The 24,432-nt window shown below is 38.2% G+C and overlaps 1 protein-coding gene across 6 annotated transcripts in view; it reads right to left on the reverse strand.

Moving 5' to 3' along the window:
• The window catches only part of LOC150099659 (DNA-binding protein RFX6-like), a 295,066-nt gene that overhangs the window by 154,439 nt on the left and 116,195 nt on the right, over positions 1-24,432 (reverse strand). For 5 of the 6 annotated variants that reach the window (XM_090404483.1, XM_090404485.1, XM_090404480.1 and 2 more), the window contains exons 9-10: positions 23,737-23,850; positions 6,032-6,081 (exon numbers count right to left, since the gene is read on the reverse strand). In XM_090404483.1, coding sequence (XP_090260609.1) covers positions 6,032-6,081; positions 23,737-23,850 — 164 coding nt within the window. The remainder of the gene's footprint in view (positions 1-6,031; positions 6,082-23,736; positions 23,851-24,432) is intronic. The other variant, XM_090404484.1, reaches the window with a different exon arrangement.

Genomic DNA, 24,432 nt, shown 5'->3' on the forward strand with positions numbered 1-24,432 from the left:
ACTCTGCTATTTAGATCCCAAACAAGGACCAAGTTTTCATTTTTCATTGTGTCAGTTGCTTTTTCTAAAGCCTCAAAAAATTCCTCCACTTCTACCTTAGTAGAACCTTCTGTGGGACCATAGGCACAAATAAGTCTCATTGTCCAGTTCCCCATTCTCATATTTGCCACACATTACTCTACTTGAGACTGACTGCCATTCAAGAAGATTAGCCTCGTATTTTGTGTTGAATACTATGGCTACTCCTTCTTTTCCTTGATTGTCATTGCCTGAATATAACATTTTGTATTTATTGCTCAGAAAGATCTCACCAGTTTTGGTCTTTTTTGTTTCAGTCACCCCTATTATGTCGATCTGGTACTTATGTAATTCCTCAGCTAGCTCCATTTCTTTGCCATTCAGGCTTCTTACATTGATAGTACCGATCTTTAACTCTGGTGATGTTGAGTTAGGGTTTATTTTCAGATTTGTTCCAGTAGCTGACTTTTCACTGTTCGCCCTGGTTCCCTGGCAAAAACAACGGGGGCCCTGTTTAACCGGGCGACACCCCAGCCAGCATGAAATTTTGTCATGTTGTACCATCATTTTTTTATTTTGGTTTAACCAATAAGAATACAATTTGGTCGGCTAAATCCCAAATTGCCAGCTCATCCTCGTTCGTTCAGTATCAAAGTAGATACCCAACAGGGTGCACCACGAGAAGGTGAGGATTGGACATTAGGTCAGAAGCCCTGGTCGGTTCTCCGCATTCCTTTAAAGGCTATGTGGAGGTCTCCTCTCAATTATACAGCTTTGACCCTTAAGCACCCCCAGGGATAAAGAGATAAAATCGAGAGATAAAGAGGTTATTATTCCCCTTTATATACAGGGTAAATGTTTCAGCTGTGTGATAGTGATGGAAGAACAAGAGGTCATCTGGAAATTAAGGAAAAGTGTGGTTAACAAGGGTGTGAGAATGAGGTTTTTTGTCTGGAAGGTGATGAATGAGTGGAATGCATTGCCTGACTCAGTTGTGAATTCTTCGTCTGTAAATGAATTCAAGAAGAGATATGATAGATATTGTTTTGATAGTTTGGGTCTCCCGCGATGAGTCTACTGACTTCATGGAGATACCCAAAATAATAATAATAAATTAGCCAGGGGTGCTTAAGGGTCAAAGCTGTATAACTGAGAGGAAACCTCCACATAGCCTTTAAAGGAATGTGGATAACCGACCAGGGCTTTTGACCTACTGTCCAATCCACACCTTCTCGTGGTGCACCCTGTTGGGCATCTACTGGATACTGTACGAACGAGGATGGACTGGCAATTTGGGATTTAGCCGACCAATTCTTATTGGCTTAAACCAAAGTACAAAATGATGGTACAACATGACAAAATTTCATGCCGGCTGGGGCATCACCTGGTTAAACAAGGTCCCCGTTATTTTCACCAGGGAATCAGGGTGAACAGCGAAAAGTCAGCTACTGAAACAAATCTGAAAAAACACCCCAACACAACATCACCAGAGTTAAAGATTGGTACTATCAACATAAGAAGACTGAATGGCAAAGAAATGGAGCTAGCTGAGGAATTAGATAAGTACCAGATCGACATAATAAGGGTGACTGAAACAAAAAAGACAAAAACTCGTGAGATCTCTCTGAGCAATAAATACAAAATGTTATATTCAGGCAATGACAATCAAGGAAAAGAAGGAGTAGCCATAGTATTCAACACTAAATACGAGGCTAATCTTCTTGAATGGCAGGCAGACTTAAATAGAGTGATGGGTGCAAATATCAGAATGGGGAACTGGACAATGAGACTTATTTGTGCCTATGGTCCCACAGAAGATTCTGCTAAGGTAGAAGTTAAGGAATTTTTTGAGGCTTTAGATAAAGCAACTGACACAATGAAAAAGGAAAAGTTGGTTCTTGTTGGGGATCTAAATAGCAGAGTAGGAAATGATTGTCAGACATACAAAAATATTTTGGGCAAATTTGGAGAAAAGAGCAAAGCTAAAAATAATGGCAAATACCTGTTGGATTTCTGCTCAGGACATGGACTGGTTATTACTAATACCATGTTCCAACATAAAAATGTGCACAAATTCACATGGAGAGAAGAGGCAAGAAATAAGAAAGTCTCATTGACTATGTTATTGTTGATAGTGATGTTTTCTCCCTGGTGCAGGACACTAGTATGTATAGAGGATTTCAAATTGGAAGTGATCACTATTTAGTCTTGAGCAGGATAAAATTGAATTTCATATTGAAAAGAATAACATGTAAGAAAGTTTTAAAGCGAATTAAAGTTGAGCAGCTCTCTCAGATGTGAACTGTAGACTAAAATACACAAAGATTATTGAAGAAAAAATGAAAGAGTTTGAGAACAGGAACCAAACTTTAGAGATTCAGTGGCAAGCCTTGAAGAAAACCTTGATTTATTCAGCCAGAGAGGCATGTGATGAAGTTGTCTGCAAGGAGAGAAAAATCAAAACTCCATGGTGGACACAGGAAGTAAAAGAGGCAGTGAAGGAAAAGAAGAAAGCATATCTAAAGTTCCTGGCAAACAAATCAGCTTGTGCTCTAAGAGAATACAGAGACAAACGTAAGAAAGCTAAACACTGTGTAAAACAACTAAACAAAAGTCATGGGAGGACTTTGGCAAGAACATATAAAATAGATACCAAGAAGGTGATAAGATATTCTGGAGTTGTTGAAGAAGCTTAGAAATGGAGGAAATAGTACTGTAAAAGAAGTTAGAGATGATAAAGGTGACATGAAAACAGGAGAAAGATATCCTTGAAGTATGGAGTAATTACTTCGAAAAATTGCTAAATGAAACAAGCCGTGATAGCACAGTGGTAAAAAACACTTGACAGGCATACTGTCAGGACATACATATCCATACTTGAAGTAGAAAAAGCCATCAAAGGCTTGAAATGTGGAAAGGCAGCAGGAGTAGATGATATTCAACCAGAAATGCTTAAGTATATGGTGGTATAAAAGTCTTACACTGCATAGTTCAGAAGGTGTGGACAGAAGGATGAATTCCCAGTGATTGGAGTAGAGCTCTCATAGTACCCATATATAAAAAGGGAAATAAAACTGAATGTGAGAATTACAGAGGTATTTCCCTACTGAGTGTTCCTGGTAAGATATATGCAAGTATACTTGAGAAACATTTGAGAAGAATTGTAGAAGAAAAGCTCGGTGAAGAACAAGCTGAATTCCGGCCAAATAGAGGGTCAGATCTTCACTTTACGACAAATAGTGGAGAAATCATGGGAATATAACATAGATCTGTATTTAGGTTTTGTCGATCTGGAAAAGGCATATGACAAGGTGCCAAGAGAGAAGCTATTCAATATTCTACAGTTATATGGTGTCAATGGGGCATTATATCAAGCAACACAGTCTTTATTTGAGTTGTAAATCAGCAGTTAGGATTGAAGGAAGTACAGGAAGATGGTTTAATGTTAAATCTGGTGTGAGACAAGGATGTATATTATTCCCTCTGTTATTCGTTATCTATATGGATCACATTATGAAGGAAAGTGGTATTAAACACGATATCAAAATTGGAGATATTAATGTCAGCTGCTTTATGCGGACGATGTTATACTTATCAATAAATCCGTTACGAGTCTGTAAGATTCCTTGACTAAATTGAATAACTGTTGTTATAGATATGGTGTGAAAGTCAGCAATAAAAAGACAAAGATGAAAATAGGCAGAATTGTTGAAAATGTCAACTGCATTGTGAACGGAGAACCTGTGAAACAAGTAAAACATTCACCTACTTAGGCACGATTTTTAGTGAAGATGGTAAATTAAATATAGAAATAGACAACAGAATCAATAAAGCTGGTATAGTAGGAAGTCAATTGAATAAATTCATATGGAATAAGAGAGAAATTAGTCAGAACACTAAATTAGCTATATACAAGACAGTGTTCAAACTAGTTTTAACTTATGGATCTGAGAGCTGGGTCAGAAGTAAAACCCTTGACCAAAGACTAGAGACCACAGATATGAGAGTCCTGAGAAAGATTAGAGGCATGAACAAAAGGATATTAGGAAAGAACTTGACATTGTCAGCATCCAGGAATGCGTTAGCAGAGCTAACCACAAGTGGTATGGTCATTTAAACAGAATGGGCAAGGAAAGATTATCAAAAGAAGTGTTCTCTGCCAGGTTGGCAGGAAAACGACCCAGAGGAAGACTAAGATATAGGTGGATTGATACGGTACAATGTGCCTTAGACGACAGAAATATAATATCTGATACTACTGGAGTCTTGACAAGTAACAGACTGATCTGGAGGAAAGTTGTAAATAGGAAGTTAGTAATGATGTAAATTTTTCATGTAGTACTATCATATTCTATACACCCCTTGAGGGTGCATGGCAGGAATTTGATGATGATGATAAATTAGCCAAGTTTCTTGAAAACTTAGAAGAAAAAATTTTCACTTTTGACCCAAAACCAACAATATGGCTACGATATGATGATGACTTCTTTGCAATCTGAGTCGCATGAAACAAGAAATTAACTCTCCAAATAATATCAACAACCTACATCCTCGCATCAAATTCACACTAGAAAAGGAATCATCGCAAAGTATTTCCTTCCTCAATGCACACATCCAACGTAATCAATGTATGATTTTATACGGCATCATGAAATCTTTGGTATCCAGAGCACACAAATTTTGTTCCTTTGAAGTATCTTTAAAACAAGAATTAAAAATTATTAAAGATACAACCTTACTAAATTGATTTAATCCAATAAGAACTCAAAAAATTATTAACCACCCTCCAAAACATCAACCTAGACAATAAGATGCCCACAGGACTCCTATACCATATATCAATTCATCTCTGAACATTTGTCAAAAAAATTTTGAAGAAATGCAAACTGGCTACTACCTATAAACAAATCAACCAAATTCAATTTTTTACCTTTTACAAAAGACAAACTCTTACCACTGAATGCTACCTGTCATATTCAAAGTGCAATGTTCTTGTAACTTGTCTTACTATGGACAAACAGGAAGATCTGTAAATAAATGCGTCTCTGAACATCAAGACCACATCCGTCTCATTAAACCTTGCAAATCTGGGCTCGCATAGCATGGAGTGAAAATACCAACCACAGGATCCAATGGCAACACACCAAGCTACTACATCGATCCATATATAAACATGAGTGTTTGTATAAAGAAAGTGTTGAAGCATTATGGCACAGACCCAATCTTAACCGTAACGACTGTCTCACTATCCCAAAAGTGTGGGAAATTGTTATCCTCAACTGTATAAAATAAATTTATCAGTTTTAATGTAATTTAATTACATCCCAATAGTATTTAGTCCTTAAGCACACTACTGTATACACAGAGGGATTCCAATGTAAGCATGTGCATTAATGTGTTTTTTTGAATGTAATGCCTATAGTTGTTTATAACTTTACTGATGATGTGAAATATTTACATATTATTAAAAAGTTAATTACTGTAGCATATGTGTGAATTCATAGTTAGATATTGATCATGCCCTTCAGATGGAAAGACATAGGTTTCAATCCCATCTACAACTTGAAAAAAAAATCTTAGAGACATTAATTCAAGATGAGTTAGTAAGTCTCATGCAAAGTCAGAAGGGTTTTCCATTACAGAAGCTCAGGTTTTTCATCCTGCAGAGGATATAATCTTTGACAGACAAACTATGTAGAAGATTAACTATCCTACGGTTTAGGTTTATGTATCATTAGTTTATAATGAAGCCAAGTTGTTACTTGATTCTAACAGGCAAATGAGTCTCACACATTGAGGTAAGGTACTGTACATGAGTTTTAAGAGGAATTCTCTCTCTCTCTCCATGCAAAAAAGAAAGAAAAAAAAAAGATTTCTTGTGGAATGATATGTATGCACACATATATATAATGAATAATGCATTCTGATGCTTTGTCCTAAAATTCCTACATAGCATCTTCTAATGCTGTAGCAGCCTGCAATGATACTAACAAATATAAAACGTTCAACTTACATTTCACTCATCTCCTGCATAGTAGCTGGTATTAATACATCTGTTAAGGTCTGTAAGAACAATAAAGCAGTAAAATAAAAAAATCACAACAACTTATGGTTTGAAATTTTAAAAATGTTGAAGTCTATTTCTTTATGTAATTTTTAAATATGATTAATAAAAGGTATCACCAAATGAAAAGACATAATGAAAACACATTTGCCTGTGTATTGAAAAATTTCTTTTGTGTCAATCTTATAGAATTCCTTTAGTTACTTTATAAGTTTCTATCATATCCCTTCACCTCCACCTCAGCTAAACTCTCAACCCATACACTGTCAGTCTATCTTCATAGAGAACATTCCACACACCTGTCACCAGTTTGATCACTCATCTCTGAATTCTCTCCACCACCTCCCGATCTCCAAGAAACACAGGTGACCAAATCTGTGCACAGTAGTCAACATATGGCTGAATCACAGCCTTAAAAAATAGGGATAATAACTTCCCTATCTTTACTTGTCAATGTGTTCTTCAGCATCAAAGTAATCCTCTGAGCTATTTTGCCAAATCTTGCAATATGCCCTCTGAATTTCAAATCTCTATTTAACATCATCCCCAGATCCCTAGCCTCATCAATTTCTTGTAAACTAGTACCATCAATATGATACAAAGTATGTAATCTTTTCATCCTGAAGTGCATTACCTTATATTTTACAGCATTGAATTGACAACCATTGTTCTTTGCCCACACCACCAATATATTTCCTGTAAGATATCTACATCACCTTTTATCAACTATTATCCTCCCTAGTTTTGCATCATTGGCAAACAACTGAATATCCCTCTTCAAATTTTTTACTATATCATTAATGTATACAAATTAAAGAGTAGTGGTCCTAGTACACAGTGCCAGGGCACTCCACTAGTCACTCTCATTTGCATCGATTCCACTCCACCATACACCATCCTCTGGTGTCTGTCGATCAGCCACCTCCCTATCCATGCAACCAGCCTCATATCCATTCTCATTTACTACAAATTATTATTATTTTCGGGCTACTGCAGGGAGTCCTTAGACTCATCGAGGGAGGTCCTAAACATCATGTCCACACAACTATTCGACATTCTCACAGTATCTATCATACCTTGCCTTGAACTCGCTCACCGTCATAGCACCCACAACAGACTCTGGCAGCTTATTCCACTCATTTACCACTCTAAAAGTAAAGAACCCAGCTCTAACACCACTGCTAACCACACTCTTGCCAAGCTTCCATAGGTGTCCCCTAGTTCTCCCACCACCAGTCCTGATCTCAAAAATATCCTCTGAATTAATCTTATAGAATCCTTTTAGCAATTTGAATGTCTCAATCATATCTCCCCTTTTCCGCCTATCAACCAGTTTCTGCAACCCACAAATCTTCAACCTGTTCTCATATGGTTCATTCCATAGACCTGCTATCATCTTAGTCACTCGCCTCTGGATCCTCTCCACCTCCTCCCCATCGAGAAGGAACCGAGGTGATCAATCTGGGCACAATAGTCAAGATGAGGCCTTATCAAGGCTCGGTAGAGAGGTAAAAAAACTTGCTTGTCTCTGCTCGTCAAGGTATTTTTCAACAACCAAGTGAGTTCATGAGCTGATTTAGCTACTTTCGCAATGTGCCCCCTAAACTTCATCTCCCTATCCACCAACACTCCCAAGTCCCTGGTCTCATCAATCTCTTGGAGTACGGTTCCACCCATGTGGTATACTGCTGCTAATCTTTTCACCCCAAAATGCATAACCTTACATTTTGTCACATTAAATTGACATCCATTCTCCTTAGCCCAGAACTCCAATCTATGTAAGTCATCCTGCAAGACTTTGACATCTTCTGCATTCACTATCGCCCTACCCAACTTTGCATCATCAGCGAACAAATGAACTGTTCCACTTAGATCCTTCCCTATATCGTTAATGAACAGATTAAACAGCAGTGGTCCAAGAACAGAACCCTGTGGCACCCCACTAGTCACAGGCCGTCGTTTGGACTCCACTCCTGAATAAACCACTCTTTGATATCTCTCCATCAACCACCCACCTATCCATCTCACCAACCCTATATCCATTCCCATATGTTGTAGTTTACAGATTAGAATTCCATGTGGTATCCTGTCAAACGCCTTTGCCAGGTCCAGCAGTATCACTGTAAACCCATTTCCCTTATCCAGTTCAGCCATCACCTTGTTATAAAACTTGAGCAAGTTACTGAGGCATGATCTACCCTTTACAAAGCCATGCTGTCCCCTGTACAGTATCTCATTTTCATCAATCCATTCCTGTATTTTTCTCTTGACTACTTTCTCCAAGACCTTGACAATAACTCCTGATATGCTGATTGGTCGGTAATTTGCAACCATAGTCTTGGATCCTCCTTTATGCAGTGAAACTATTTTCCCCTCTTTCCACGCCTTCGGGACTAAACCAGACCCGAGACTCAGATTAAACAACATGGTCAAGGGCACTGATAATTCCTTAGCCGTTTACATCCCACAGATGTATTCACATTAAGGTTCTGTAATAGACTATTCACTTCCACTTCATTCATCACAATTCCTGTATAAACTAATGGCTCCTTCATTTTTTCAATGTCACCACCTGGATGATATACTTTTGCAAAGTGCTCGCTCAGTAACTCCACTATATCGACTGGTTCAGTGACCTCCTTACCATCGTCATTCCTTAAAATCATTTTGTCATGTACAGTTTTTTTTCTTGCTTGCAGCATATTGAAAGAACTGTTTGGGATTCTCTTTTGCTTGCATAGCTAGTTTCCTTTCATAATCGGCTTTTGCTGTTTTTACCACACTCGTTACCCTTCTGGCCTGCACTTTATACCGTTCGTGTGCCTGCAAGTCACCCCTTTCTTTAAATTCCCTCCACAGTTGTTTCTTTTTTTGCAGCTCAAGCTTAATGGTGTTATTCATCCATTTAACCCCTACTTGTTTTACTATTCGGAACCTAGATATACAATCAGCCATAACCTCCTGTAAATGCTCCTTGACCACGTCCCATGCTCTATCGACGTCCAGCCCTTGCAGTTGTACATGCCATGGCACTGATCCAAGCAATCTCCTAAGCTTGTCATACTTGCCAGCACGGTAATTCCACATATACCCTGTCTTAATCAAAAATTCCACACCTTTAGCCACCTCCCAGGTCAAGACCTTATGATCACTCTCACCAATAGGTGGCAACATGGTCATATTTCATTAGTCAAATTGTGAGATGCTATTACCAGGTCAAGCACTCTCACACCCCTAGTATTTTCAATTACATGCTGTCTCAGATAGTTATCCCTTAATAATTGAATAAAATCCATTTCCTTCCTCAGTGTCCTCTCCTCCTTCCAATCAATGTTACTATAGTTAAAATCCCCCATAATAATTACCCTCCTTCCACTCATTTCATCAATTGGTTTATGCGTACTATCTCCACCATCTATTCCATCACCTGGTCTATAGCAGCACCCAACTGTATATTTTATTCTGCCAGTCTCAATCTCACACCAAATAGCCTCAAATGAGCTCCTTTCACTATCTTGCAATACAACTTCAATTCTCCTTGGCTGCAGTTCATCAGCTATCATCAATAACACCCCTCCCCCCCATTTTATTCTCTCTGTCCCTCCTAAACACACTATAACCTACACATTCTATCCCACTAACTATATCATCTTTTGTCAGCCATGTTTCACTAATGCCAATAACCTGTGGCCAGGAAGAGCCAATCAAGGCCAAAAATTCTTCCTTCTTGTTCCTAATACTCCTGGCATTAGTATACATGAAATGCAGTGATCCCTTTGTCCCACCCCTATCTTGATGCGTTATTCTAAATGTCCCATTCCCATTTTTTGTCCTTAGTGCTGGCTCAGGTACATTATATACATTTTTACACTCAACTGTCTCACTGTTGTCTGCATATCCACTCCCCTCCCTCCTTGGTAGTTCTAGTTTCCCTGGTTCTGCACATCCATTTTCACTTCATTCAGCAACACTTTTTCCAGTCTTCGCACACCAAGTCCATTCAAATGCAGGCCATCCATCTTGTATAAGTCTTTTCGCCCATCAAACTCATTCCACACGTCCACGAATTCCACACCACACGTCTGCATAACCTGCGCATAATGTCATTTGCGATTATGGCCCTCCCTCTAAACTCCTCTCTGTCATACCGCGGCAACAGACTCACCATTCTAACTCTGTCACTCTTTTCTTTCGCTACCTTTAACAATACTTTAAAGTCCTCTCTCATTATGTAATAGTCAAATTATGTAATAGTTTTCCATGCATATATATTATTCATAAGATATATTATTATGCTGGACTTTGCAAAGTTCAGCAGTATCATGGTGTAGCCATTCCCTTGATCCAATTCTGCTATCATCTTATTATAAAATGTGAGTAAATTACTGAGGCAGGACCTGCCTTTTACAAAGCCATGCTGTCCCCTATTGAATATCATATTCTTATCCACCCACCAGATATACCAATTGGTCTGTAATTTGCTACTTCTGTCTTGGAGCCATTTTTATGTAATGGAACTATCTTGATCTCTTTCCACTCCCTTAGAACCTTGCCAGAGTTAAGACTTAGATTAAACAACTTCGTTAGAGATACTGCCAGTTCACTTGCACATTCTCGTAGCACACAAGCTGACATACCATCCAGGACCACAGCTGTATTCACACTGATATTTTTCAATATACTGTTCATTTACCTCAATGCTCACATCAGTCTGTCACCATCTGAATAGATCCTTGCAAAGTGATCAATCACTTAGTAACTGAATTATTTCTTCTGCTTCTGTCACTTTCCTACCATCAATGCTGAGTAAAGTTATCTTTCCATAATCATTCTTTCTCTTACTTGCTACGTAACAAAAAAAAAAACTCTTTTTAGATTTTCTTTGGCCTGTTTAGCTAATTTTCTATCAAAATATGATTTAGCCTTCTATACCATACCACTTACCCTTCTTGCTTGTGCTTTCTATTGCTCACTGGCATGCTGATCACCTTGTTTATATTCCTTCCACAATGCTTTCTTTTTTTTGCAGCTCCTGCTTTATATTGCTAGTGTCATCCACTTAATCCCTACTCGGTTTATCCTCCTGACCCCTGGGTATGCACTTTGATACTACCTCACTCAAACAATCCTTGACTGCTTCCCATGCACTAATGGCATTCATTCCATGTAGTTTCTTATGCCATGGCAATGCTGCAAGTTGTCCCCCTAATCACCAACTTTGTAGTTCCACATAAACATTTTCATGACTGAAATTTCCACATGTTGAGCAACCTCACAGGACAAGAACTGCATGGTCACTTTCCCTGATTGAAGGTAGAGTTGCTACTGCAGCTATAGATAGATCTTCTGATGCTATTAGCAGATCCAACACTTTCAAATCCTTGGTCCCTTCCATCACATGTTGTTTCAAGTAATTATCCCTTAGCAGCTGTATAAATTCTATTTCCATTTTGCCATGTGCCCTTTCCTCCTTCCAATCTATATCACCATAGTTGAAGTCTCCCATGATAATTGTTCAGCCTGTGCTCATTGTGCTAATAATCTGATGTATGTCATCCACTTCTTCTGGACCCCAAGATTTATAGTAGCAACAAACAATAAATTTGCCAGCCCGGTTGGCCGAGTGGTTAGAGTATCTGCTCTCCAGTCAAAAGGCTGCGGGTTCGAATTCTGCTGTGGGCCTGAATGTTTGCGATTGTCTGTGATAATACTAGTGGTGGTGGTGGGCAGCAGATGGCGCTGGTGTATATGACGATGGTAGTTGTAGTTCATTGTAGTTGGTGGAGACAGAGAGCTGTAGAGTAAGTGCTTGATGAGTTCTTGGACTCCCTGGAGGTGTCAAGTGATAATATTTTATCCTAGACAGCTTGAAATGAACTATTTTCATCAGATCTACAATCTTCCTGAACTATTTTTATTGACTGAAGTTCTTTAGCTGTCATTATTAATATCCCTCCTCCTGCCCTATGTCCTGTATCTGCTCTGAATATACAATATCCATTGCATTCTATCCCTGTAACTACATCATTCTCCAATAATCAGGTCTCGCTGATACCAATATTTGGACATGTCAAATATTGGTATTTGACATTGGTAGCTGACCAATGCCAAAAACTCCTCTCCTATATTTCTGATACTTCAGGCATTCATATACATGCATTTCAACATCCCCTTGGACTCACAGTTACCCTAGCATAATGTCATTACTTGCCCATTCAGATTCGAAACCTGGGAAACTGCACCCAACTCTTCACAATCACCCCTACACTCATACTTCTCTATCCCAGGGGTGGCTATTTCTGCACAGTCCCACACAGTCCATCATTCCTGCACTCACAGTCATTTGTCTTTGGGGGGGCCAGATCAAGCATGTGACTAAACACATGCTTGATTTCCCCCCCCCCCCCCAATATCTCTAGTTTCCCTGGTTTTGCACTTCCAAACTCTCAATGAACAACACTTTCTTCAAGCACCTAACTCCAAAACCAATTAAATGCAGTCCATCAAATTCACTCCACACATCTATGATACTATTCCTCCTGCAAAATTTTACAGTTGTTGATGTTACAGAGATGCATATTAAAAACTATGAATGTGAACACAGCAGTGGGAATGGATGGCATATCCCGTATACTACATGAATGGGCAAGAGAATTGGTATTGCCTCTGATGAAGTTGTTCAGTTTAAGTATCAGCTCTGGCAGGATTCCAAGGGAGTGGAAAGAGGGTAAGATAGTACCATTGCATAAAATGGTGGCTCCAAGACAGAAGTAGCAAACTACAGACCAATAATATATCTGAAGTGGTTGTTAAAGTATTGGAAAAGTTGGTGAAAGGTAAAATATAACAGTGGGTGGATAGGGATGCAATACTCTATAGTCGGCGGCATGGCATTATAAAGGGTCAGTCCTGTTTTAGTAACTTACGTTTTTATAATAAACTGACAGCAGAATTGGATAAAGGTAATGACTACACCATGATACTGCTCGACTTTGCCAAGGCACTCGACAGAATACCAAATGGAAAACTATTACAAAAACTGGAGAGGATGAGAATGGATATGAGGCTAGTAGCATGGATGGTGGGGGGGGGGGGCAGACAGACAGACACCAGAGAGTAATATATGGAGGAGTGGAGTCTAGGAGAATGATGGTGACTAGTGGACTGCGGGATTCAGTATTAAGACCTCTACTCTAATTTGTATATCAATGACATAAAGAAAGATTTAAGAGGGAGGATATATTTAGTTGTTTGCTAATTATGCGCTTAGGACAGCAATAGTCGATAAAGGTGATGTATCTATCCTGCAGGATGATTTAAATAAATCGGCATTGTGGACAAGGGATAATGAATGTCAATTTAATGTTGCAAAATGTAAGGTCATGCACTTCGGGTTGAAAAGGTTGCATATTGTGATGGTATTGGTTTGTAGGAAACTGATAAGGCCTTGGGGGATAATTATTATTACAGGCAGCTCCAAGGAGTCCTTAGACTCATTGAGGGAGGTCCAACATCACGTCAAGAACAACTATTCAACATTTACACAGTATCTATCATACTTCTCCTTGAACTCATTTACAGTCATGGCACCCACAACAGACTCTGGCAGCTCATTCCACTCATTTACCACTCTCCAAGTAAAAAACCTAGCTGTAACACCCTTGCTAACCACACTCTTACCAAGCTTCCATGGATGGCCCCTAGTCCTCCCACTACCAGTCCTATTCTCAAAAATATCTTCTGAATTAATCTTATAGAAACCCTTCAGTAATTTGAATGTCCCAATCATATCACCCCTTTTCCGCCTATCAACCAATTTCTGCTGCCCACAAATCTTCAACCATTTCTCATAAGGTTCATTCCATAGTCCTGCTATTATATTGGTCACTCTTCTCTGGATCCTCTCCACCTCCTCGATGAGGTCTTATCAAGGCTCGATACAGAGGAACAATAACCCGTTTTTCTCTGCTCGTTAAAGTGTTTTTCAGAAACCAAGTAATTTGATAAGCTGATTTTGCCACTTTTGCAATGTGTCCCCGTAAACTTCAACTCCCTATCCACCAATACTTCCAAATCCCTGGCCTCGTCAATCTCCTGGAGTATAGTTCCACCAATGTGATATACTGCTGCTAATTGTTTCACTCCAAAATGAATAACCTTACACTTTGCCACATTAAATTGACATCCATTCTCCTTAGCCCAGTCCTCCAAACTATCCAAATCATCCTGCAAAATTTTGACATCCTGAGCATTCAGTATTGCTCTACCTAACTTTGCATCACCCGCAAACAGATGCACAGTTCCTCTCAGATCCTTTTCTATATCGTTAATGAACAAATTAAACAGTAGCGGTCCAAGAACAGAATCCTGCGGCACACCACTAGTCACAGGCCATATTTTGGACTCTACTCCTGAATAAACCACTCTCTGATATCTCTCCATCAACCACCCTCCTATCCATCTCACCAACCCTATATCCATTCTCATATGCTGCAGTTTACTGATTAGAATTCCATGTGGTATCTTATCAAAGGCTTTAGCAAGGTCCAGTAGAATCACTGTAAACCCGTTACCCTTATCCAGTTCAGCCATCACTGTGTTATAGAACGTGAGCAAGTTACTGAGGCATGATCTACCCTTCACAAAACCATGCTGTCCCCCCATAGAGTATCCCATTTTCATCTATCCAATCTTGTATTTTCCCTCTTGACTATTTTCTCCAAGACCTCGACAACAATTCCTGATATGCTGATCGGCCGGTAATTTTCAACAGCAGTCTTGAAACCTCCTTTATGCGGTGGAACTATTTTCCCCTCTTTCCACCCCCTTCGGACTAACCCAGACCCCGAGACTCAAATTAAACAAAATGGTCAATTTTGTTTAATTTGATGTACTGACAATTCTTTAGCCACTTCTCATACGACATGAGCTGGTATACCATCCAATCCCACAGATGAGTTGACATTGAGGTTTTGTAATAGACTATTCACTTCCACTTCATTCACCATAATTCCCATATAAGCTGTTTGTTATTCCATTTCTGCAATGTCACCACATGGATGATATACTCTTGCAAAGTGCTCACATTTAGTAATTCTACTAAATCATCTGATTCGGTTACCTCCCTACCATCGGAATTCTTTAAAATCAATCTGCCGTATACATTTTTTCTTTTACTTGCAACATATCGAAAAAACTGTTTGGGATTCTCTTTAGCCTGCATGGCTAATGTTCTTTCATAATCCACTTTTGCTTTTCTTACCACACTTGTTACCCTTCTGGCCTTGGGCTTCATACCATTCATGTGCCTGCAGGTCACCTTTCTCCTTAAATTCCCTCCACAGTTGTTTCTTTTTTTGCAGCTCAAGCTTAATGGTGTTATTCATCCATTTAATCCCTACTTGATTTATTATTCGGACTCTAGGTATACAGTCAGCCATTGCCTCCTGCAAAAACTTCTTGACCGCCTCCCATGCGCTATCAACATCCAGATCTTGAAGTTTTACATGCCACGGTACTGAACCAATCAAACTCCTAAGCTTGTCATACTTACCAGCCCGATAATTCCACATGTACCCTTTCTTAATTGTAAATTCCACACCTTTAGCCACCTCCCAAGTCAAGACCCTATGATCACTCTCACCAATTGGTGGCAATGTGGTCATATTCGTTACAGCCAAATCCTCAGATGCAGTTACTAGGTCAAGCACTCTCTGACCCCTAGTATTTTCCATTACATGCTGTCGCAGATCCTTTAATAATCGCATAAAACCCAATTCCTTCCTCCCGTGTGTCCTCCCCTCCCTCCAATCAATGTTAGCATGGTTGAAATCTCCCATAATAATTATCCTCCTTCCACTCATTTCTTCTATTTGCTTTTGCACACTATCTCCACCATCTTTTCTATCACCTGGTCTATAGCAGCACCCAATTGTTGTTCTGCTAACCTCAATCTCACACCAAATGGCCTCAAATGTGCTCTTTTCTCCTGCAATTCAACTTCTATTGTCCTTGGCTGCAGCTCATCAGTTATCATCAATAATACTCCTCCCCCCATTTTATTCTCCCTGTCATTCCTGAACACACTATACCCCTCACATTCAATCCCAGTAGCTATATCATCTTCAGTCAGCCATGTTTCACTAATGCCAATAACCTGTGATCTGGAAGTGCCAACCAAGACTAAAAATGCTTCCTTCTTGTTCCTAATACTCCTGGCATTAGTATACATGAATTGCAGACCCCTGTTAGCCCGATCCCTACCTTGATGCCTTATACTAACTATCCCATTCTGATTTGTTGTCCTTATTCGCTCGGGCATATTATACTCATTCATACACTCAACTGCCTCCCTAAGGTCTGCATATCTACTTCTCCCCCCCGCTTAATAAATCTAGTTTCTCTGATTCTGCACATCCACTTCATCCAACAACACTTTTTCAAGTCTCCTTACACCAAATCCATTCAAATGCAAACCATCCATCTTATATAGATCCTTTCGCCCATCGAACTCACTCCACACATCCACAAATTCCCCACCACGCATAAAGTCATTTGCAATTATGGCCCTCCTCCTAAACTTTTCACTGTCATACTGCGGAAAAAGACTAATCATCCTAACTCTCTCACCGTTTTCTTTTGCTACCTCAAACAATTCATTCAGGTCCTCTATCATTTCCATTTTATCTCCTTTCAAATCATTCGTACCTGCCACCACTATCATTTCTTTCACCCTTTGCTTTTGCTCCCAAATAGACTCATACGATTTTATCAAATCGTATGAGACTTAATGGTCGCACCAGGTTGGTACGATTTTGTCAAATTCCCTACTATCACACCTCATACTAACAAATTTTCATACAGCACTCACTCCTTCATTTTGTTTACGTTCGCAATCATACTCTTTTTTCCTATCATACTTTTTTTTTATTGGCTGGTACAGCTGGTAGACATTTGTGCATACGATCCAGCTGCCACTTTGCTCTATGTATTGCTCCGCTCAACAGCACGATCTCACTTACTGCATCTATCTCATCTTTTTTATTATCTGTTAAACCATTAATTTGCTCTGTATTAATACCTTCATTCACACTGTCTACATTCATGCCCTCAGCGCTCTCTGGTACAACCTCGCAATTTCTTATCATATCGCTATTTTCTACATTCTGAAATTTGACAAAAATATCACACTCATGACCTGAAATACACTTTAATTCCTCATTTTCCACACACATTCACTCCACTATCATCATCTAACCATACTCCAACCGCTCTACACAAAGCATACATTTTGCAGATAGTACATTGAATAATCTCCTTTATATTACAGTTATTGAACAAAGATGGTGAACCATTATTACTAGCCGCCATTATCCTTCTTATCAGAGCCATGTGCACCCTTCTATCGCATTTTATCAAATTAATAATCGAAACACCAAAAACACACAAACAGACACACTAAGATATGAAAAGCAACCAAAACTACGTAATATTCAAGCAAAATTGTCAATGATAACTTAAAATTTTCCACACACATTTTCCACACAATAACACTTATCTTATCAGGAGCTCTCAACAAACTCTACAGAATAGTACAGGGTACGTGAACCAGATTTTTTGCATGGAGAGTGTTGAACGAGTGGACATATTGCAAAAGTTGATAAAATAGCTCAACAAATTACTTGGTTGTTGAAAAACACGGTAACAAGTAAAAATAAGGAAGTTATTATCCCTCTTTATAAGGCTATGACTCGGCCACATCTTGACTACAGTGCACAGATTTGGTCACCTGGGTTTCTTGAGGAGCAGGAGGTGGCATGTCTGTGAATTACTCCTTATGAGGATAGGTTGAGGGTTTGTGGGTTACAAAGTTTAGTTGATAGGTGGAAATGAGAAGAATGATAGAAATGATAGAGGTTTTATAGAAATGATGCAAGTGAAAATTTTCTATATATGACAAATAGAGAATTAGGGGGCGATACATGGAAGTTGTGTAAGACTGTAGTTAGTATGGGGTATGTGAACCAGATTTTTTGCATGGAGAGTGTTGAATGAGGTGGAATGGATTGCCAGAATTGTTTGCGAGTTCCCCGATAGTGAATGGTGAATGGAACCAGCTAACTTTGGCTAATATCTAGTCTTACAATGGATTGTCAGAATTGGTTGCAAGTTCCCTGACAGTGAATGGATTCAAGGAGAGATATGATAGGATTTGTGTGTATAATGTTTGATTTAGGTCTCCTGCAACAAGTCTCCAGACTCCATGGAGATGTTGTAAATAATAATAATCTTCTCAGCGACAATCATGGTCCTTCTCAATTCTGTCCTATCAAACCATTATTGTTATTAATAATTCACTGTTTTCCATAAATTAAAGAACAAACAGAAAAACTGCAATAACTTACAGAGAAAAGGAAAAAACATATGAAAGTCAAGTACATTATGTAGAAAGTGATAGCGAGTCTGTTTATTGTATTCAAACAAGTGGGGCTGTTAGTGGTATATGCAATGGGTCATGGCATAAAAGCAGGCATTTTGGATTGGTTTTTCATTTAGTGTCTGGAGTGAAAACAAAACATTTTGTGATAGCAAACTTCTTGGATATGCTACAAGACATCATTTAAATGATGAATTCTGGCAATCCATTGTAAGACTAGATATCAGCCAAAGTTAGCTGGAAGTAACTAATTCCAACAGTCACAAACAGCATTCAAGCACCAGCTCGAATCAATTATGATCTGACCTTGCATCGGCTACAGGAATATTAGTATCTGTTTCCACTGTGCACAGAAGGCTTCAACGATGGTGGTCTATATGCTAGGCAATGAGAAGACTGCATGCCCCTATCCCCATTCCACAGAAGAGAACATTTAAAATAGGCTCAAGACCAATGGGAATCAGTACTGTTTACAGATGATTCCTAATTTGCTCTACAAAATGGCACCAGCATGCTCTGACCTGGAGAGAACCAGGTACACATTATCATATGACGGTTTTGGGGAAATCATCTCATTAGGTGTATGCACTAACCTATATGTGCTTTCTAGTAGGACCATGAATGCTGCAACTTATAGAGATGAGGTCTTGAACCCTATGTTCATCCATATGTGGGTGCAATAGCAGACATTTATCCTACAAGAGGATAGTGCTCATCCTCATCGAGTGAAGCTCATGGACCAATATCTTCAAGAAGAGACTATTGTAGTGTTGAGTGGCCAGCCAAGTCTTGACCTTAATCCTACTGAACATATCTGACAACTCTAGGTAGACAAGTTGCTGCTGTCAGCCCCTCTCCAAAACCTTAAGTGACTTAGGAGAGTTTTGCAGGACCAATGGTTATTATTACCAAATGATCTCTTCAGCACCATTACAAACAGCATGAAACATTGTTATGAGCACTGCACTGCTGTGAGGGATGACCACATTTCTTATTGAGACACTCTGACAATCTCATTTTGACCTGTTTTTGATCACTGTCTTCATGTACCCATTTGTTACTGAATTAAACTATTTATTTACAATCTTTATGGGTATTTCTTTCACATCTCATATCATACTGCTTTTCACTGAATTGCATAAAAATTTCATACAGTTTTTGAGTTATGATTTTGCTCATTGTTCCTTTATTTATGGAAAGGAGTGTATTAGAACATGTGGAGTCAAAACATTACATGTAGAATCAAAAGACTCAGGTTTCCACTGTCATACACAAAACTCAAACCATGAACTAAACATACCCACTGTTTCTGCACAGGGATATGTTTTGCATGGCTGCTCTATTGGGATTAGAGCTGCCATGCAAAAAATCTGCTCACCATACCCTCCTTTATGCAGATTCCAGAGATGGCCTCCTGTTCTACCCATTTCCTTTCATTCTATAAAAAGTATCTTCCACATGTAATTCCCTTAGCAATTTATATGTTTTAATCATATCACCTCTCTAACCTTCCAATTCATGCAGCTCTGCAATGGCATTCCCTTAGTTTGTATTCATATCCACTTAATCTCATGCCACACTCGCACTTAATCGGCTCTTCACAAAATAATCCATATGTGGTCTGTTCAACATCTTACACAATGGAACCATAACCTCTTTACATGTCAGAGTCCTCTTCACCATAATCTATGCAATGTCCTCACAATATTAACAATATGACCCCTACCCTTCAAGTCCCTCTCTGCCACACCTACACCTCACACCTTCTCCATCTCCTTTAAAATCTTCACCAATTGTATACTCTGAACACACTCCTTGCCTACCACATTAACTTTGCCACACTGAACTGACAGTTCCATTCACTTTCCCACTAATACAATCTATTCAGGTCTTCAAGTAAGGCTACATTTCCATATTAAATTGTCATGGTATCCTCTTTCAGGATACTGCTCCTGCATACACAACTTGCTAATACCTATCTGACAGCCAACCACCTATTCAACTTAATAATCCAATCCATTCCAATTCAGTAACCAACTTGTCATTTGGCAATCTGTCAGAGCCTTGTAAAACCTAAATCGGTATGTGCATCATCCTTGTCCAATGCATCTATCACCTTGTAATACTTATGCAAGTATACTGCTGAAGAGGACTTCTCTTTAACACAATCATCCTGACTATCACAGCAGTTATTAACCTCAACTGTCTAACAGTTTAGATTGGTTTATAATTAAAAGCCTTAATCAATTCTCCCTCTTTCTACTCTTTCGGGACCCATTCTATTGCAAAAACCTTGTTAAATAGTTGTGTCAAGACTACCATTCTCAATGGAACATTCCCTTAAGACAAACAGACACAGAGACTTAATGACATATTATTACTGTGCCTTATTAATATCAAGTTCACTTAATTCCTTAATTACCTCTTGTTCATTCACTCACCATCAGTCCCTCTTCTGTCATTCCTTCTATACTCAGATATCATCATCAGAATCAGTGTATCTTTTGTACTATGATAAAAACAGTGCAATTTGTTCTCAGCCTTAAAAGACATCACCATAATTATAGTGTAAGACTCAAATATGACTGACTGTCATAATTTCAAAGAGAAGTTATTTAAAAATTTATACTACGCAATATATATTTTTTAAACTTTTTTCCTTGATGTTTTCTTGTGCAAAGTACATCTTCATGTATAACCTGAACTTTGGCTACAATGGACTATATAATACACTTGAGATGGTCTGAGATATGTAGAGAATGTATGAGCCTGATGAGAGCCGTAAGATTGCTGGTGATAGACAGGAAAGGCCAGGGAAAGGTATGGAGTAGTCACATCCAAGAAGTGGTATCCATGGGACTTGTTATAGAAAAGGAGGAACTATTATGTCAGAAGTTTCTGAAATAAGGAGAATGAAACTGTTGCATTGGCTGCATTCATCCACACAAAAACCACATCTCACTTATTCCAAAAAATTTGGAATAACTGAGACATGGTGGTATGAGAAGACATCCTGACATGAACAGAGATGAAGGGATATAATGTTTTTCATGAAGACCAACAGGACAGAAAAGATGGAAGACTGCTGATCATGGTAGAAAAAGAGTTATGTCCATTCATGGTGGAGATTATTAAAAAGTTTTAGCAGATTAAACCGATTAAACAATTTTATGGGTGACTTTTAATTAAGGTAATATAGCTGAAATAAAGGGATGACATTTTGGGGCAAAGAGAATGAATTTTAAGAGTTCTTGAGTTCAAGAGTTCTATACCTTAGGCAGTAAAAGAGGGCAGACAAGGAGGATTTGATTATCTGATCAGAAGATATTATAAACAAGATGTCAAATCTTCCTCTAGCTTGTGAAGTGATCATGAAGGGAAGAAGATCAACGTTGCTTGGGCTCTAGTCAGAAATCACCTGGCAGAGGCAATACCTAAAAGTATTCCAAATGTAAGGAGGTTAAATAAGCCAGGTGTAAAATGGATGAGTAAAGAGGTTAAGCATGCAATCTGAAAAAAAGGCATTATGGAGGACAAGATGAGTAATAATAATCAGTTGCACAAGGAGTACAAAGCAGGCCAGAAAAGCGAATTACTTGGTAAGTGCAGCAGTTAGCAAAAGGCCAAAAAATCTGGAGTTTTCTCTCAATTGTAGAGTTTCTAGAGTTTTCTTTCAATACATGGCCAGTAGAAGAAAATTATTATGGAAGTATGATAATGATTGTTGAAAACAGTAGAATGATAACCACTATGGGATATAGTTGAGTTATTAAGTGAGCAATTCATAAAGGTATTTTATCCTTGTGAATGTGGCATTATGCAAAACTTGTGTACTGGAAAGGTGAGAGGAGACAGTGATGGTGAGTGAACAGGAGATATATATATATGTGGAATTGACTAAACTGGATGTGAGTAAGGCTGTAAAGACTTGATATATCATTACATGTTTTGAGCAAATGTTCCAAGGAGTTAACAGCAATAACGTACCTTTTTAATCCGAGTTTTGTCTGGACCAAGTTCCAAAGAGGTGAAAAGAAAGCAAAATTGTTCTTATTTTCCCACTTCATAAAGATAATAACACTAAGGCTTTGAATTATAGGCCAATCTGTGTGTCTAGAGTTGTGTTTAAAGTGTTAGAAAGATTACTCAAGATTAAGATTCAGAACTGGGTTGATAACAGCAGCGTTCTCTTTGACAGAGAACATGGGTTTTCTAAAGAAAGACTGTGATTAGCAATCTGCTTATTATAATAGCATGACAAATGCATTAGAGGAGATGCACACATATACAGTGGTATATTCAGGTTTTGCAAAGGCCTTTAATAAATTTCCATATGACAAGCTGATAATTAAATTGTAAAGGGTTGTACTAGATAGCAGATTAGGGCATTGGATTGTAGATTGGTTGTCTGACAGGTATCAACAAGTTGTGTACAGGGAACCAATATCCCAGAAAAGGAGAAATCACTAGTGGTGTACCCCAAGGATAATTTTTAGGACTGTTGCTGCTGTTTAACTTGCATGTTATGATATTGGAGAAGGTTTTAATGATGATATGCAGATGATGTAAAGTTGAGAACTAAGAATAGAACAAATATTTATCTTTGCAAGAAGGACTTGAATAGACTGGCCAAATGGGAAAATGAGTGGTGTTCCCAGGTCGGTATTCAAAAGAGTAAGGTTTTAAAATTTTGCACTTCAACCAACAGGCTGCAGATTCAAATCCCAATGTGAGCATGGATGTTTGTCATTGTCTTTGGGTGGGAGATGAATTTCATTGTTCAAAGCGTGTGTGTGAGCGACCACCACATCACTTAACCAACAAACCAGCCTTGATATGTTTACACATCAGTAATTAGATGGATGCAATGAGTCCATTGAAGTCAATACAACATTTGGATACTATTGAGATAACATGAATATGAAGCTTATATTTTTGATCTATTTTATCCATACAGCAGTTTAGGCAGCTAATGAAGGCTTGATATGGCTTGAAAAAGTTCCATCCTTGGTATGGATTATGTAAAAAGTAAAAATATACGAAAATATATAAAACTGATTAAACAGACAAAAAAAAAATCCTGAACTCATCCAATGTACCATAGATTTATAACCTTTCATGAGTGGGAGTCACATAAAAAAAAAAGTTAAAAATTAAGAGAAGGTAATCAAGTAAAAAAAAAAAAAAAATTACAAACGTCAGCATTTTTTTTTTTTACCTTGTAAAGTATCCAATCACAAATTGCAATGGCATCCTGGAGCACTTGGTGGTAAACCAGAGGAAGCAGATGGTCTGGTAAGCCTTGCCAAAAATGAAGTAGGAAACTGCGAATCTACAACAAGCACTTTATATAGCTAAGTTAAAATATAACAAACTATAATAAATTGTTGATTAAGGACTCATTGAAACCATCAATTAAGATTATAGACTTAATGTGATTTAGATATAATCTGTGAAGTAATAAAGTCTCAGTATTTTTATTTTTATTTTTTTTTACAAAGATAATACTGGTACTGTGCATGGAATAAGGATCTTGTATGTGTCTTTTTCTGAAAGATGCAAAAAAAAAAAAATTTAGTTAAGGACAGAAAACTTTCAAAATCTGGTAGACACCCTTCCAGGTATCTAGTGAATTCTTTAATTTTAGTGTATCATATTTTGATCAATCTGAAAGATCTATCCTTGTTTGGTGTAGAGAATATAATTAAACCAAGTTTTATAACTTGACCAGTCTGGCCTTGAACATGTTGTTTCTTCTAAACATATACATATACATATATAATTTTTTTTTTTTTTTTCCCAAAGAAATTTGAGTCTTACACAAGAACATACTTTTTATGGAAAGGTTTTACAGAAAAAGTTATTCAGAGCATTATTAAATTGCCTGAATCTCAACAGACCTGATGGTTTACAC

Source organism: Typopeltis vanoorti, chromosome 14, assembly GCF_054136105.1.
Source record: "Typopeltis vanoorti isolate ZY-2024b chromosome 14, IOZ_Tvanoo_1.0, whole genome shotgun sequence".
In the NCBI taxonomy this organism is placed as follows: Eukaryota; Metazoa; Arthropoda; class Arachnida; order Uropygi; family Thelyphonidae; genus Typopeltis; species Typopeltis vanoorti.